The sequence below is a fragment of the Mus caroli genome, unplaced genomic scaffold, assembly GCF_978045245.1.
Source record: "Mus caroli unplaced genomic scaffold, Mus_caroli_1 scaffold_6, whole genome shotgun sequence".
In the NCBI taxonomy this organism is placed as follows: domain Eukaryota; kingdom Metazoa; phylum Chordata; class Mammalia; order Rodentia; family Muridae; genus Mus; species Mus caroli.
Genome location: NW_028227261.1, coordinates 3,980,928 through 3,998,724, shown reverse-complemented (window position 1 = coordinate 3,998,724; position 17,797 = coordinate 3,980,928). Strand labels below are relative to the sequence as shown.

General features: G+C 51.9%; 1 protein-coding gene across 1 annotated transcript; it reads right to left on the bottom strand.

The window, feature by feature from the left end:
- Positions 1 to 104: 104 nt before the first annotated feature.
- Positions 105 to 11,446, bottom strand: Rnf207 (ring finger protein 207). Its single transcript, XM_021160041.3, has 17 exons — positions 11,031 to 11,446; positions 10,422 to 10,554; positions 8,527 to 8,671; positions 8,353 to 8,434; positions 8,205 to 8,280; positions 7,992 to 8,117; positions 7,613 to 7,659; positions 6,604 to 6,676; positions 6,452 to 6,520; positions 5,986 to 6,054; positions 5,809 to 5,906; positions 5,009 to 5,195; positions 4,690 to 4,875; positions 4,397 to 4,448; positions 4,007 to 4,124; positions 1,554 to 1,619; positions 105 to 495 (listed from the first exon to the last, which is right to left on the bottom strand). The coding sequence occupies exons 1-17, from the start codon at positions 11,219 to 11,221 to the stop codon at positions 306 to 308; spliced, it is 1,908 nt and encodes a 635-aa protein (XP_021015700.1). The 5' UTR covers positions 11,222 to 11,446; the 3' UTR covers positions 105 to 305.
- Between the last annotated feature and the right edge of the window lie 6,351 nt (positions 11,447 to 17,797).

Below are 17,797 nucleotides of genomic sequence, written 5' to 3'. Positions count from 1 at the left end.
TATGAGGAGTCCCGTATCAGGTGTCCTGCATGTCGGGTGTTTACATTATTATTCATAACTGTAGCAACATTACAGCTATGAAGTAGTAATGAAGTCATTTCATGGTTGGGGGTCACCACACCAGAGGAACTGGATTAGAGGGTCACAGAATTAGGAAGGTTGAGAACCGCTGTGCTCAGAAGAGAGCCAGACAGACAAAATGCAGATGATTTGATGCTGGTGGTGCGGAACTCTCTAGATGCGATTATCGGGTATAGTTCTACATCTGAGTTTGTTCTTTCCTTCTGCCATATCACTCCAGGTTGTCAGGCTTGGTAGCAAGCCCCTTTAGACCCCGAGCCAGCTCTCCACCCCTCATCTCCGGCTTCCAACTTGGGTCTGAGGTGGTCTTGGTTCTTTAGTGAAGGCCCTTCGGGGAGGCTGCTCAGGGACCAGCTGCTTCCATTGGGCTCAGAGGCCTTGTCTCTCTTCTCAGTGGTGCATCCTGGATCTGTCCTGAAGAACAGTTTGACATGAGCCGAGTGACCCCCGCCTGCCCTCCCCCATCACTTCACTGCACCCAGCTTTCATAATGGGCACCCACAGAGGCGGTAACATGTCTGCCCCTTGAGATCCTTGCCGCCTGCAGTGAGTCACCCCAGGTCATGGCTGCTGGCAGCTCAAACACCAGGGCAGCTAAGCATTTCAGCAGCTCAGTCTGGTGGGGCCTACGGCCTGGGGCTGCCCATATATGTTCTCATATTGCAGTATAGCCCCAACTGGCCTACTTCTCCAAGTAGCCCAGGCTAGCTTTAAGCCCTTGCAGTCTCCATCTCTCTAGTACAGCGGTTAAGCGTGTGGGTGTATATGTGTGTGCTCATGTGTTACATGTTACATACATGTGCATATAGGAGCCAGAGGACAACCTAGGGTATTATTGCTCCTCAGGCCCCAGCCACACTGAGGGCCAGGGGAAGACAAGTCTCTCACCAAGTAGACAGGCTGTGATGGTGGCCAGCAAACCCCAGGGTTCCTCCAGTCTCCAGTGCTGAAATGATAGCTTTTTGGTTTTGTTTGTTTTGAGGCAAGGCCCCACTATGTGGCCCTGGCTGTTCTGGCGGTATATATATATTTTTTTCCTATTTATTTATTTGTTTGTTTGTTTTAACATTTCCTGGCCCCAAGCTCACAAAGATTCTCCTGCCTCTGCCTCCTGAAGTTCTGGTACTAAAGGTGTGCGCTGTGACTGTCTGACATAACACCCAGCAATTTTTAATGTCTTCGTTGAGGGTCAAGTGTTTATACGTGAGCCATCTCCCCAGCACGTTTCTGTTTTACAACCTAGGTCTTTTCTCTCTTCTGTACATTCACAGGGAATGGCTCCAGCTGCTCGGGGTCCTTCCTAGTTCTCACACAGTGTTCTGGGAGCAGCCAGCTGGCACTGCAGGTGATCCTGGGTGTCTGATGGTTTCCAGGAGCTGTGCTGGCTTTTAGCACGCAAACCTTGTTTGTCCCAAAGTCTGCCTCTCGCCAGATCACTTACTCCAGCGCAGGCTGGAAAGAACCTGCCTTACCTGCCTGGGGTCTCGTCATACATGTTCTGCCCATGCTCCGTGTGCTCATCCACAGGCACCTGGAACCTGGGTAAGAGAAACCATACAGGCTGCATAAGAGCGGCAAAGCCCCAGCTGGTGGCCTCTTCTTCACACTGCACCCAGACCGTGAGACAGTAGACTGTCCAGGGCACACTAACGCCTCTCCCTTGGTCTGCAAAGATTTACCAAGGCTCAAAGGTTTGCTGGAGCCACCAGTCGTAGCAGCAGGCAAGCCCTGGTCAGGCCTGGGTCCCACAAGCTATCTGGGGGTCAAGGAAGACACCTCAGGACCAAGGAAACAGTGGGCCAGGTGACATGGAATGAGGATGTGCCAGGCCTGCCTCAGCTGGCAATGTGGGGAATCTTTTGTTGACCTCAGTGATGAGGCCCCACGTGACAGCCTGGAACACAGACCTTTCAGGCAGAAGTCCAGATGTGGAAGCTAGTGCAGATGCTCTGTGTGTACGTGTGTATGTGTGTGGGGGGAGCTGAAAGGCCACAGTGGCCTGACAGAGGTGGGCAGAGGGGCCTGGAGACCTGCCATGCCCTGTTGCGATTGAAATTGTAGACTTAAAATGTGACTGTGGGGCACCTTGAAGAGCACAGGAGGGTTGACTCAGGTCACAGCAAGGGACAGTGAATGGGCTGGAACGGAGAGTTCAGTGTGGGTCTCAGTGTGGATTAAAATGGGAGCAAGCAGCTGGGTGTCGTGGCTCACACCTTCCATCCTAACACTTGGGAGGCAGAGGCAGGTGGATCTCTGAGTTAGAGGCCAGTCCGGTTTATAGAGTGAGTTCCAGGACAGTGGAGGCTACACATGAAACCTCGTCTGCAAAAACAAACAAACCCAAGTACAAAAACGAAAAGGCACAGGTGAGAAAAGGAATCAGGCCGGCCCCAGGCTTTGACCACACGTGATACCACTGGCCATCATAAGGAGTTGGATGTGGTGGGGGCAATGCCCAGACTTCTATTGGCCACTACTGAGCTAAAGAGCCTTGGACACCCTCACAGAGACACCAAGAATGATGTAGCCGGAAGTGAGGCTGGGGCATAGGAATGCTAGGGTGTACTAGGGGTGTCTATATCACTTTAGTGCTTGTAAACCAGAGACCTGGGACAGCTCACCATGCTGCACATGCTTGGATCACCCAGTGTCAGGTTCAGTCCATAGTGTGAGCATGCATGTGCACACAGGAGGGGAGGGGAGGGGAGGGGAGCAGGGCATGAGTGGGGTCACCTGGGAAGAGCGGGAAAAGATGTATAAAGGAAGCACGGCTGAGATTGCCAAGACAGACAGACAGAGACAGACCCAGCTCCAGGGAAGGAAACTAGAAAAGGACCAAAATCTAAAGGGCATTTCAAGAACAAAATGACCCATGGGCCCCCTGCAAGCATCAGAGGTGTCCCTCTGATGCACCCTGCAGGCCTAGAGCTGCCTAGATGACCCAGGATCACCTGCAACATGGAAAACAAGTGCCTGGACAAAGACTAATTCAGAGGAAGCAGGCCTTAGCCACCAGCTTCCTGAAGAAGAAATTGAAGCTCTCTACTCAGCCTCAAGTGGCAAGAGTCTCCCCAGGAAACGGCAGTCACTAGGAACAGGGTACGGAAGGGAACTTGAAGGTCAGAGGGGTCCTGCTGCCATGCTGGAGGGCCTGTTTGAATCCCAGAACCCACAGGAATGACTCCTGCTCACTTTCCCTCTTTCCTCCACACATGCTCTTTAGCACATGTGTGTGCCTACGAATACACATACAATATTAAATTTTTTGGAGATAGGGTCTCACTATTTAATCCTGGCTGGCTTGCAATTTGCCATGTAGATAGACCAGGTTGGCCTCAAACTCCTACTAGAGATCCCTTCGCCTCTGCCTCCTGGATTCTGGCACTTAAGGTGCACAAGCACCAGAAACAGCAGAAAAGGGAACGAGAAACCAAAAAGAGCAAGAAGACAGAAGCAACTGTCCAGGAAGGACATAAAACCTACAGGGTAAAAAGATGACAGGGAAGACCAGTGTCCCAGCCAAAGGAGACCTGGCCAAGTTGGAACCAAACCCCAAAGCAAAAGATGTGGACTTCCAGACTGAGAGGAAACAGTGGTTGGAATCACTTCACCCTGTGAAATTTCAAGACACAAGCAAGACAGGTCTGCGGGCTTCCGTGAAAAGTAAGGTCACGGCACTTGGTTAGGAATCAGAAGAGCTCAACCAGCCTGTTAACACGGCAGGTCCTGTACCAGGTCTGCTCAGTTAACACTTTTTAAGAGTTTTTCCTTGTGTGTGTGGGTGAGGCTAGCCTCAGGCTCAAGGCAATCCTGCCTCAGCCTATAGGATGTACCACCACTTCTTAGGCAGACCTTTGCAGATTCTAATACTTGGTTTGCCTAGCCTGCTGGCTTCCCCACTGGCATCTTTCCCATATATCCTCACCTGGGCTCCAGTCGCTCCTTCACCCTGGCAATGGAGCGGATGTAGGGCGTGATCTGCTTGGTGACAATGGTGAGATAGGCATTCTCCTGCCTCAGCTGGAGAAGGTCGCGGAGCTGGGCTGTAAGGTCAAGGCCAGAGTGTTGGCCCTGGGTGTTGATTCTTGCTCCCAAGCTTGGTACCACTTAGAGACGCTAACTTAAAAAAGTGACATCTGTGATCCGAAGGAGCAGCGTGTGGTGTGGACATTCCACTCGCTGGATCCCAACCCCAGATGTAGGTGTAAGGCCAAAACACTGGGAAAGAACAAGGGGGTGTGCGTGAACTGTTAGTGGCTGACTGGTCCCTCCCCTGCGCCCATGCACATTAACAGTGAGCACCGCTGCCAGGGACCTTCATAGATCTCCTGCTGGGTAGCTACTCGCTGGTAGGAGTCCTCCCAAAACTGAAAGAGAAGGGCGGAGTTGAGGTTGGGAAGAGACATTTGGAGGCTGGTGTTTCTGCTTTGGGAACCACACAGCCACGAGGACACACCAAGCCGGTCGGCATATTTCTCAGAAACAAAGCCTCCATCCACAGAATCCCCAACATGAGGGTCTGGCAAGGTACCATACCAGGTACTCTCCCTGCTTCCTGCCCTGTGCCTTCTGTAGCCAAGGCTAGATTGAGCTCCTAGGAGAAGTTACCTCCTGGAAGATGGCTCTCCTGCCTTCCAAGGAGGCATACTCAGAAGCGATCTGAGTGTCCAGCAGCAGGGACCTGCGCATGATATCCCCCATGATCTCCGCCTTGATGAGGGAGTGGTGCTTCGTGAGGTCTCGGTGCAGGTCCTGGACCTGGTCCTTCAGGTTCTGCACCTCCACCTGCAGACCCTGTGGCCGGAGATGGGAGGGGGCGTGGATACTGCTGAGTCCTCCGGTGGAAGAGTGACTTCCAGCCAAACAACTAGATCCTAACGAAGAAGGGGTGGGGCCTCACAATCCTGCCTTTGCCCAGCCCCCTCACCCGATAGGAATCCTCGTAATGGCGGCAGTGCTCTGTGAAGGGTGTGTCCTCGCCCTCGGCCAGGAGCACCTTTGTGCTAATGAAACGGTGTGGCGAGGGTTTCTGGACAGGTGACCCTGACATCTTTCCCACCGGAGAGGGACAGCTGGGTGTCTTCAGCACCATGGGACTTGAGCCCCCTGACAACCTGCGGAGAAAGCCAGTGTACATAGAGGAGAGGGTTGGTCTTCTCATCTGACTCCCTTGGCTGCTCAGGGAGCCACTGGCCCCTACACCCAACCTGCAGGATGGAACTCCTGGAAGCTCTCAAGGGCACCTGGCAAGGCCAAAAGAAGGGCAACTACGCGATTTGGTGGTTTCTAAAAGCCACCCGCCCTCCGTTGGCAACTGGGTATACCGAGGTGCGCTCACTCCCATGACACCCAGGGTCCGAACTAACAACTGGTCTCACTTGCTCTCTTGGCTCTGGGCTGGAGGGCCGGGCCCTGCACATGCTGGCACAACTTTAAACCCCTCCGAGGTCTGGCTTTCAATTGTGCCCGGAACTCTGATTCACAGTGACTCTGTACCCCCACCCCGGAAAGTGTCCTGCCCAGCCTGCTTGAGGAGGCTCTGCGGGAGGTAAGGAGCACCCAGTCTCTCAACCGTTCATGTTCATGACCAAGCTGCTCGCCTGCCCGGGGTTTCCTGTTCCAGTGTCCCTCCCTTTCAGACTGTCGCCTGGCCCAGACCCCAAGTGCGGAGCAGAGCGATGCGGGAGCCTTTCTCAGTGATTCCGCTCGCCCTCCTGGTTGTCTCACGTGTTGGCACCTCCCACGGTGGACACCTCCCGGCGGGGCCCCAGCAGCAGCAGTGGCTCCAGGCAGCGCGCGAATTCTGCGCGGTGGTCGCTGGCGATCTGGACCGAGGATTGAGTCATGAGCGGCTCTTCTAACACGGTGTCTCCCGTCCCAATCCCCGACCGGGCGCCCGCGCACCTTGCTGCTCTGAGCGGGTCTTAGGCGATGCGGCAGCGTGACGATGCCTTGAAGTCTCTCCATCAGCTCCTGTCACAGGGAAAGAGCTCGGAACGAGGGGGTGTGGCAAGGAGGTGGCAGCCAGGGTGGGAGAGAAGTGGAGGACTTGAAGGCACTGGAACTAGTCTAGAGTGACCTCGTCTCCTTTAGAAGTTCCAACCCTCCTCTAGGACTGGTCCAGAAACAGGCGCTAGCTACCACATCTGTAGGAGGGGAGGTAGAGCTCCCGCAGACAGATGCTGCAGTTTGGTGGAGCAGAGGCTAATTATTATACTCACTGCCCTTTTAAAAGGGATTCACCTAGTCTGAAAAAGGCTCATAGTGGAAGGGAAGAGAAGCCCAGAGACCCCAAGTTAGCCTGCAGGCGAAATGAGACTCTACATGAGGGCAGGGGAGAGGGGGTCCTGCAGGAGTTGGAGACACTCACAAAACCCAAATCCAGAAACTCGGCTTTGCTGGCCAAGCTGAGAAAGGAAGAGCAGATGACCAGATGAACCTGGGGGGTGGGGGGGGGGGCAGAGGGCATGCTCAGTGTCTGGGCTGTGGGCTGTGTCCAGCCCTCCACTCCCTCAACCTTACCTGTAGAGTGGGCAGCAAGGAGGCCAGGTGGGTCAGCTGTTCCTTGAAGGCTTTGTCCTTCTCTTCATATTGGCTGGGGGAGGGGCAGGCTAGGCTCCATGGTCTCCAAGGAGGGGAAGCCTGCCCCACCTGGAGGATCTTGGAATCTACAGTCCTGTTTCTTCACTAGTGTGTGTGTGTGTGTGTGTGTGTGTGTGTGTGTGTGTGTGGTGCCTTGTGTGCCTGTGTGGCAGGATGCATACGCTCATGTATATCATGTGTACATATGGAGGCCAGAGGTCAACATCAGTTGTCTTCTTTGATAACCTCCAAACTTGCTTTTTGAGACAACATTTCACTGAACTCGAAGATCACCCATTAGCTAGGCTGTCTGGCTGTCTGGTCAGTGAGCCCTAGGGGTCATCTTGCCTCTGCCTCGCTGGGTGTGGGAGCATAGCTATGGCCACCTCATTGTTTTACTCTATGTATGGGAGGTGTGGCTTTGGATCCTTGTGTTTCTGTGGCTTTTACTGACTGAGCCATTTTCTTTTTTTATTTTAATTTTAATTTAATTTGTTTGTTTGTTTGTTTGTTTATTGGGGTGTTTTGTTTTGTTTTGTTTTGAGACAGGGTTTCTCTGTGTAGCCCTGGCTGTCCTGGAACTCACTCTGTAGACCAGGCTGGCCATTTTCTTAGCTCGGGTTTTTTCTTTGTTTTGATTGTTGAAAAAAAGTCTCCTGTGGCCCAGGCTGGTTTTGAGCTAGCTGTGTAGCAGAAGCTGGCTTTGAACTCCTGGTCTGCCCACCTCTACCTTCTAAGAGCTACAATTATAGTGGGCTTCCAGCTGTGAGGTGTCTCCCCTGTTTCTTCTTCCTTCCTTCACTGGGAACACACAGCCCACTTTGGGTGGTAGCCACCTGTGCGCCTCCCCCCCCCCCCCAGCTCCTCTCCCTCCATGTGGAGTCACCACCAAGGTTCAGGCTCAGCGCTAGAGGTCAAGGGTGGGAGGCAGGGAGTTTTCACTACTCACCTCTGCACAGTCTGCAGCAGCATTGCTTTCCTCTCTGCCATTCTGTCCTGGGAGAGAGAGCCCACCACTGACCTGCATAACTGGCTGGGCCATCCCCTACCTTAATGCCTTGGGGCATAGGCATGGGCAGCATGCTTAGCATAGAGCTCTGCCATGGGGCCAAAGGCCTTCCTCCTTCCTGTGCGGCACTGCCTGAGAGCCTAGGTGCTTCCACTAAGTGTCACCTCTCCGATGCAGAATTCTAACATTAGACTAGGATAGCCTCTGGAATTCTCCAAGCAACTGCCATTAATGCTTAAAAGGCAGTTCGACTTAACCCCTGGCGCTACACTGTAAACTCCATGAGGGCGCCTGGGAAGTTCCTGATCCCACCCCTCACCTGCATGCTGCCAAAGAGTGCGTGGATGGCTGCCTCCTCCTCGGCGGCACTGTGCCTCACCTCCTCCACCATGGACTGTAGCAGCGCGATGGCCTCTTTCGTGGCTGTCTGCAGGGCCTTCACTGCCTGGGAACAGCAGGATCTCAACTCCACTCCCCCCGGGTTCTCACAGCTCCCACCCCATCATCAGCTCCTTGGTTCCCCAGCTCTCACCAGCACTGCCTGCTCCAGCCGCTCGCAACCTTGCACATAAGCTGACTCCAGGTCCACACAGTGGGCCCGGCTCTCCCTGCCGGGAAGCAGCTAATAATATCCGTTCTATCCACTCCCCACCCATTCCCTGCCTGCTCCCTCTACCCACCCCTGCATGTCCCGAAAGCAGCGGATGCACAGCAGCGACTTCTTGTCGGTGGAAAACATGATGTACGGCTCCGAATGCAGCGCTGGGGGTGGGGGTGGGGGTGGGGCGCAGTGGTGAGAGCCCGGCGACATGCCTGCCTGGTCCCCACCCCTGATCAAGGTATGTCCCACTCACTACACTTCTGGATCACGTCGCGGCTGCGCTGGCCCAGGGCTACAATGTCATGGCGCGCGAACATGCGCGCACGGTGCGTCTCTTCGCGGCAGCGCGCGCACAGGGGCTGCCCGCAGGTGTTGCAGAAGTACGTGGTCTCTGCGTCCTGGGGACCGAGAGCTAGCTCAGACCGCCTTCGCTTCGGGCTAGATTTCTAAAACTCAACTGAACCCAGTACTAGAACCACAGCCACCGTGTCGTTGAATGCATCACTCCCAGCCCAGGCAGGGTCCGACTAAACCCAGCTCCTTCCTCCAGTCCCCAGTAGCGGACTCTATCATTTAAAAAATTACATTTATCGATTCACTTGTGTATGTGGGTGAGTGCCCAAGTGCCACACCATTCGACTGGGTTCTGGGAGTAAAACGGAAGTCTTGAAGGCATCAAGTGTCCCCACCTGCTGTGTCACCTCCATGATCCTCTTTACTGGACTCTGATATACCCAGATTAAGATGAGGGTGCTGAGGCTGGACCGATAGCTTAGCAGCTAAGAGCGCCGGCTGCTCTTCCAGAGGACTTAGATTCAATTCACCACGCTCACAACCGTCTGTAACCCATCCCAGAGGATCCGAGGTCCTCTTTTGACTTCTGAGGACACTGAACACATGCTTGGTGCACAGACATACTGGCATGCAAAACACCCACACACACGAAAATAATAAATAAAATATAAACAAACAAACAAAAACTGAGGGCACTGGGACTAGGCAAGTGGGTGTAGGAAGGGCAGGAGGCTTAGAAAGGCAGTTCCCACACTACCCCACCCCAAAAAAATTAATAAAAGGGGGGCTGGTGAGATGGCTCAGCAGGTAAGAACACTGACTGCTCTTTCAAAGGTCCTGAGTTCAAATCCTTACAATCACATGGTGGCTCACAACCGCCTGTAATGAAATCTGACGCCCTCTTCTGGTATGTCTGAAGACGGCTACAGTGTACTTATGTTTAAAAATAAAAAAAATCTTTGGGCTGGGGTGAGCAGGGACTGAGCAAGCAGGCTGACTGGAGAGAGCAGAAGTCCTAAATTCAATTCCCAACAATCACATGAAGGCTCACAACCATCTACAATGTACTCATATACATAAAATAAATACATAAATCTTAAAAAAAATAAAAATTAAAATGATAGGAAAGACAGTTCCCAGAGACGGGAGGTAGACACTGTAGTGTAAAGCCTTTGAGGACAGTGCACAAACAGCAGGCCCCTTTGGTACTCTCAGTAATGGACACGGTGTTGTACCCCTGCCCAGGCACTGAGCATTGAAGCCACAGGCAGGCCTACTTGGTCATCTTCCTTTCCCAGCTTGGCAAACTAGGTCAAATCACAAGCCCTGGGCCCTATCAGGCTCCCCAGCTCCAGAGTACCCCATCTCTCCACAGGGACCAGCTGTGATTAGAGGGTGCCACCTCAGTGTTTGGCAGCAAAGTGCATGGTGGTAGCATGACCCCATCTCTCCACTCAGATGGCTCCTCGGCCATCTGAAGTGAGAACTGGTGGGGAAGGGCATGTATCAGCACCCTCAGGGCATCTCAGTCCTGGGAACTGAGCCACTGCTTCTGTGATCGCGCATAACCCCACCCTGACCTAGAGACCCTAAAGTTAGCTCTCCCTATGTTGAACGGCCTCGACTCCTGCTCCTATCTGGGTGTTGGCTCAAGTCATTTTTTTTTCCTTCGATCTGATCTTGCTCTCCCCACCAGTGTGAATGATGGGAGCATGGCTAGAGTCCAAGGGATCCCAGAGAGTGGCTGGAGACTTCACTGATGGATCAGTGTTGTGCATTTTTAGGGCACATCTGGACATGCTATAAGTGTTAGGGACCGTGAAATCTGGCACCCACCGTCTTCTGCTCCCTCACCTGCTGGCTGCACTCCAGGTCACAGTTGGCACAGCGCACGGCCTCCTCGCCATCCCCAGAGCTATCCACCAGGAACTGCAGCAGCCGGTCCACTGGCGGGAGGCCACTGGGACCCTTCACTAGGGTCTGGTGCCTGCAGAAAGGCTGCAGCCAAGATCTGGACACCCTTGTAGGAATCTCTCCCCACTACCCTTCACATTCCAGGCAGGAGCTAAAAATAGCAGTATCAGAGTAGTGGGGTCTGAAATAAATACAGCAGTCAGCTTGTCCTGAGGGCCCTACCCTGCCCAGTGACTGTGTAATCCTGTCATATTATAATGGGAACGGCTACCCTTCGGACCTCTTATCTTACTGGGACATTCTGAGCACCCTCACCTCTCCTCCAGCCCTACCCTAGCCCGGGACTCTGGGAAGGTTGTGATAAGGGTCACCTAACTGCTTCTATTAACCGGACTAAGCTCTAGGGGGCTTGGGGAATTAATGATAATTCTGCTTATGATAACAGACTGTTCCCATCTCTTCTGCCTAGGCTCAGAACCTCACCGTCTAGACCTAGGCGCACCCCAGAACCAGGGCTAACTTCACCCTCTCTGGGTTTGGGCCACTTACTGGCACAGTGGACAGGACAGGCGGCCATCGGTGGCCCGGCCACGCAAGCAGCCAGTGCAGAAGTCGTGGAAACAGTCCAGCAGGCACGGGCGCTCGTACTGTCCGTGGCACAGTGGACACACAAGTGGATGGCCACTCGCAGCATCCAGGGCACTTAGGCCTTCCAGAGGCGCAAAAATTGCTCCAGACATTTACATGGAAGAACAAGACAAACAGGACAACAGCTGAGATTTCTGGAACCCTGTTAAGTCCCTCTTACCTGGCTCTCCTGGATAAGGCTTAGCCAATGGCTTTGGGATGCTAGAATGCGAAGCCGGTAGAGGCCCAGCAAGGACAACAATGGGAGTCCCTCTGCTCTGGCTCTGCAGGGGAGTGGTTAGCCTTAGAAGGTCAGGTTGTCTGACTGGGCAGTGCTTTCTCCCCTTCGTCACTTCTCCCACCTCCTCTCCCTTTGCAATTCTCCGCCCTACGACGTGAGGATGGCGATCCTTCCTCAAAGTGTTGCTGCTTTGCAAAGCCAGGTCCAGGACCAAACTGGTGCTGATTCATAGTCTCGCTGCTCCACCGGCGCCCGGAAGCAGCGAAAAACACGGGCATGGTGAGGGTCTCAGACTACACTGAACCTCGCGTGAGACTGCAGTTCAGAGATCGAGGACACCGGCTCCCGGATCGGATCTTCAACCAGCGGGACAAAGCCTCCCTGGCTAAGCTGGAACTCTTCTAGCTAAGGACCTGAGAAGGAACTGTGGGTCTTCACAGCTCCATTTCCTCCATGGCCGGCTGGGGGCTCCAGAGAGCAGCAGACCGTCCAAAATCTCTAGGGCTGCGATGAGGGTGCCCTTTGGAGTCCTAGGCCTGGCTAAACCGGGTGTGGTGTTCAGTCTAGTTACCGACCTCTCCGGGTGATGGGGTGAGACGTATATAGATTAACACCTGTGAAAAGCCCGGTGTTCACAGAGGTGTGGGTTTGAGTAGGAGGTTGGGACAGAAGGATTCTTCTGATCCGCCCTGTTCATCCGCGGGCCTCTACCCAGGGTGCCCTCCCTTCCTAGCTTTCAGCTTTCTTGTTTTTATTTTATTTTATTTTTCGAGACAGGGTCAGCTTTCTGTAGTCATGTTTTCCTAAGCTCCTAAAGCAGCTCATTTTCCACAAATCAAATCCAGGGCTTAACCCCACCCCCAAGTCTTAATTCACTTCTTAGAAAAAACTAGGAGATGGCTCTGCAGCGGTTGGGCCTGAGTTGGCCAGAAGGCAGTAAATTCTATGTGGGATTACCAGTTCTCTCTCCTGAAAAGATTCTATTATGTTATTTACAGTGTGTGTGTGAGTGGGTCTGTGGAAATCCCAGGGCAACTTGCAGAAATCTGTTCTCTGTCTCGAGTGGAACTCGGGTCATCAGGCCTGGCAGCAAGTGATGTTACCTGCTGAGTCACCCTGCTGATCACACCTGGTTTTTTGGTTTTTATTTATTTATTTATTTTTAATTTTTTTTTTTTTTTTTTTTTTTTTTTTTTTTTTTTTTTTTGGAGACAGGGTTTCTCTGTATAGCCCTGGCTGTCCTGGAACTCTGTAGACCAGGCTGGCCTCCAACTCAGAAATCCACCTGCCTCTGCCTCCTGAGATTAAAGATGTGCACCACTACACCCAGCCCCACCTGTTGCTTTTTTTTTAAAAGATTTATTTGTTTGTTTGTTTATTTATTTATTATATGTAAGTACACTGTAGCTGTCTTCAGACACTCCAGAAGAGGGCATCAGATTTTGTTACGGATGGTAGTGAGCCACCATGTGGTTGCTGGGATTTGAACTCAGGACCTTCGGAAGAGCAGTCAGCACTCTTAACCACTGAGCCATCTCACCAGCTCCCCCCCTACCTGTTGTTTTAAGGGCCTTCCCAACTCTGCTCTGTGACTTTTGCTCTGAGGGATAATCCAGTGTTGCAATAGCAATTAAAAGAGTTAATGCTTAGAAGCCAGGGCACTTTCCTTCAACTGCTCTTGGTTATTTTGTTCCTGATACTAATCTTAGTTTTTTGTTTTTGTTTTTAAAAAGATACCTCTATTAAGTGGTGGAACCTGGTACAAAGGAAGGAGAGAGGTTGGAACAAGGGAGAAAGGGAGAACAAACTGTGGGTGCATGCTTTGTTTAGGAGTGATCCCCAACAGTTCCCTATGTTCAAAAAGATACCTTTATATGTTCTGTTTTAAGATTTATTTTATGTATATGAGTACATTGCAGTTGTCTTCAGACACACCAGAAGAGGGCATAGGTTCCCATTACAGATGTTTGTGAGCCACCATGTGGATGCTGGGAATTGAACTCAGGATGCTGGGAAGAGCTGTCAGTGCTCTTAACCCATGAGCCATCGTTCCAGCCCCTGTTTTTTTTTTGTTTTTTTTGTTTTTTTAAAATATTTATTTGCTTTATGTATATGAGTACACTGCAGCTGTTTTCAGACACATCATAAGAGGGCATAGGATCCCATTACAGATGTTTGTGAGCCACCATGTGGATGCTGGGAATTGAACTCAGGGCCTCTGCAGTCAGTGCTCTTACCCGCTGAGCCATCTCCCCAGCACTATGTTTTATGTAGATGAGTGTTTTGCCTACATTCATGGCTGGGCACCACATGCATGTAGTGCTGGTGGATGCCAGAAGAGGGGGGTCAGATCCCCTGGAACTGGAATTACATCTGGTCATGAGCCACCATGTGGGAACTGGAACCCCTCCCCCATCCTCTGCAATAGTGCTCTTAACCTCTGAGAACTCTGGGTACTGGAAGGCCTGGTAGCAAGCCCAGGAAGGAGGGAAGGGTGAGAGGTCTCAGGTCAGGAGGGCAAAGATGGGGAACTGGCATGATGCTTAGCAGAGGTGGCCAGGTGACTTTTGTAGGAGCTATCCTGGTGCTGAGAGGTGTCTGACCCAAGTGCAGTCAACAGAAGAGTGAGGGCAAAGCTCAAAGCCATCTCCCCCCAACCCAGACTCTGTGTACGAGGGAGAGGGACATTGGGGTCTAGGAAGTGTTTTTGGGGGAAGGGAACACTGCGGGATGAATGGAGTTGTCACCCCCACGATGAGGGGCTGGCGACACCTGTTCTAAAGCAGCAGGCAGAGGCAGAGGCAGAGGCAGAGGCAGAGGCAGAGGCAGAGGCAGAGGCAGAGGCTGCACAGTCCCTTGGGTACCAAGGGGAGCCTTTAACTGTGGGCAGAGACTGGCAAGTCAGCCAGGCTCTAGTCAGGAGACTGCACACTGCTCCTGTGGTACTGTCAAGTCCCAGTGAACTCTGGAAATAATGTGAGGCTGGGCTGGTGAGATGGCTTAGAAGGTAGAGATGCTTGCTGTCAACTCGGATGACCTAAGCTTTACACACACACAGACACACAGAGACTACATACACACACAGACACACACAGAGACATAAATACACACACAGACACACACACACAGGCACATACACAGACAAGACACACACAGAGACATACATACACACAGAGACACACATACACACACACACACAGACAGACAGACACACACTTTTTTTAATTTGGAAAGGGGAAGGAGACTCAGTGGTTAGTGACTGCTGTCCGTCCGGAGGAGTTGCGTTCTGTCCCCAGCACCTACATCAGGTGGTTCATAAATGGCTGTCACTCCAGCTCTAGGGCATCCAATGCCCTCCAAGAGCACAAGCACATACCACTCCCCATTCACAAAATTATATATAAAAAAAATGCTGTCAGGTGGCAGTGGTCCACAATCCCGGCAGAGGCAGAGAGGCAGAGGGGCAGAGGGGCAGAGAGGGAGAGGCAGATCTGTGAGTTCAAGGCCAGCCTGACCTACAGAGTGAGTTCTAGGACAGCCAGGGCTACACAGAGAAACCCTGTCTCAAAAAACCAAAACCTATTGAAAATCAGAGCCTGGGCACAGTATAGCAGGGCTCGGCCCTTGTAGCCTGAAGGCCGAAGGGGTGTTTCAGCAAGTGAAAAATGGGAAGAGAATCAGATCACCTTCCCACCCTTGGGAGGTCACTGCAGGAACGCAGGGGTCTCTGGAGTAACTAATGAAGAACAACTGTTTTGTTCTCCTCTGGGTCCGGTTTTCTCACCTTTCGTTTTTCTTCCTCCTGGAGTCACTCTCTTTCTCCCTCTGGCAGTTAGGTTAGATTCCAGGGAAAAACTAAGACTGATAAACATCTTTATGAGGCTCCACAAGTATCCCCCCCAGGCAGAATGAGCCTTGAAGGTCAGGTCACCTTATCCCTGGAGTCACCTCTAGGGAACTGACTGCTTCCTTTTAGACAGCAGTGGCTTCCTCAGTCCCTCACAGAAGCAGAACAGGGAAGCTGCCCAGCCTGCACACTGGCCCGCCGGATTACCTGCTGTGGGCGCTGTGAGCCCCCCAGCCTTCTTCTGTCTCTCGTTTCTTGTCTTACCTACTTACAGATAGACTTGGATTCACTCTATCCTTTTGTCTGTCTTCCCAAAGAAGCCGTATTGATTAAATTGCGTTTATTATTTGTCTTTTTTCCCTAGTACATTGGACAGGTGAGTGTCTTGGGACTCCTGGAGCTGAAGGTCTTTGCTCTAAATAAATCACACTTTGAACCCTTCTAAGGGTTCAAAGCTAAGCTAGGGGCTGAGTTCTCTTTCTCCCTAAAACAAGTTGGTCCTAAATTTGTAGTAATCCTCCTGCCTGAGACTAATTACAACCTGCCTCCCGTGCCTCCATTACAGACATAAACCGCCATCCACGACCAGCTTTTGTCTGTGGTTTTGTTTTGTTTTTTGTTTTTTTCAAAACAGGGTGCTCTGTATAGCCCTGGCTGTCCTGGAACTCACTCTGTAGACCAGGCTGGCCTTGAACGCAGAAATCCACCTGCCTCTGCCTCCCAAGTGCTAGGATTAAAGGTGTGTGCCTCCACTGTGCGGCTTGTCTGTGTTTTTTAACAGGATATTTAAGGGACTGGGTTTTTTGTTGTTGTTGTTTTTTCAAGGCTCTTAAGATGGCTCAGAGGGTAGACACCTGTTGTGGAGCCTGACAACCTGAGTTAGGATCCCTAGGACAGTGGGAGGGGAGAATACTAAAAAAAAAAAAAAAAAGTCACATGAGCAGGGTATGTCACCTCACCCCACCAAAAAAAGATAAATAAAATCGTTTTTTAAAAAGTTTCTTCAGGGCTAGTCAGATGGCTCAGCACATAAGGGCACTTACCACTCAACCTGACTTCTTGGGAAGGAAGGGACCGACTCCCACAAGTCCACTGTAGAGAGTATAAGCATGGCCCTGTGCTTTCAGGTGTTCTGGGCTGCATTTATAACCATTCTGGAATATGTGCCATCTCCCAGCCACGGGCTTGACAGACACCATAGCCGGTCTAAAGAGTGGAGACTCAGACGAATGAGGAGGGTTATCTGGGGAGTATGAGGGAGAAGGAGAGCTGTTTCTGCAAGTATCAGAATAACTGAAATCAGCGCTGCTCCTGGAATGTTCCAGCTCCCACTGACAGAATAAAGCAACAGTGGGGAATGCCAACACTCAACACCCAGGAGGAAGCAAAGCCACTTAGAGAACTTAACTGTCCATGGTGCCGGAGCAGAAAGGTGTATAGCATCACAAAGCCAAGGCTGCTCATGCCTGTAATCTCAGAATTTGGACGAATGAGCGAGGCAGGAGAATACTGAGTCTAAGACCAGCTTGGGGTAGATAGTGCTCTCCAGGCCAGCCCTGGTCTATGGAATGATACTGAGTGAGACTCTGTCTCAACCACACCAAACCAAGACAAAGGTAACCAAACCAAGCAGGAGAGAAAGTAGCAGGGGGCTTTAAAGTCAGATGAACAAGCAGAGACACTGACTTTAGCCTGACCAATCAGCATGCTGTGTTTCCTTGAAGAGTTGTAAGTCAAAGCTGGGCTTTTCCGGAGTCCGAGTAGCAAAACTGGATGGTGTGGTCACAGTTCAGGATCCTGCAGGGTATATAACTTTCTAGGAACACAAGGGGTCATGTCGATGAGCTGTACACCTAGGGAGGAAGATCCTTCCTACGCACAGGAGGCTGATGAGTAAGGCGCCAAACGCTGCTGAACCGGACCCTGCACTCACCAGATCTGGGTGGTCCATAAAACTGGCGGAGGCTTTTTGGAACTGGGGAACTAGCAGGCTCCAGCTTGAACTTAAGGTCTCAAGCTGGAGCGCGCTCCTGGGGGCAGAAGGAAGGCTGGCAGAAGGAAGTCACATGGTTGGCAAGATCTTCCATGCTGGGCGTTTTCCATAGGATGAAGAAATATGGTATTATAACTCACTATAACTCACCACCACCTTTTTTGTGGAGGGAGATGGCAGTGAACCTTGGCTGGCCTGGATGGAACTCGCTGTTGTAGTTACTGTGATACCAACCCAGGCTGGTCTCAAACCAGGTACATTCTTGAGGCGTCCTCCTGACTCTGCCTCCTGAGAGGTGGGATTAAAGGCGAGAGCCACCAGGCCTGGCTGACATCGGGGATCCTAAACTTCTCTGTGATCAAAAAGGGATTGCCCCAGTCTCCTTAAGATACTGTGTTCGATTCTTATCCGGCCAGCAGGTGATTTGTTTAGGGAACGTCCGTCTTAGTTCTTCAAGACTTCCCAAAGTAGAGCTGACCCCTTTATTTCTCTTTGGGCTCGTCCAGTCTCCCTGAGTCATTCGCAGTGGGACAGCCCGTCTGACTCCTCCCTTTCCCGACAGCCGACTTCGCCCTGGGAAAAGCAATAGCTGGCCGATCGTTACTTAG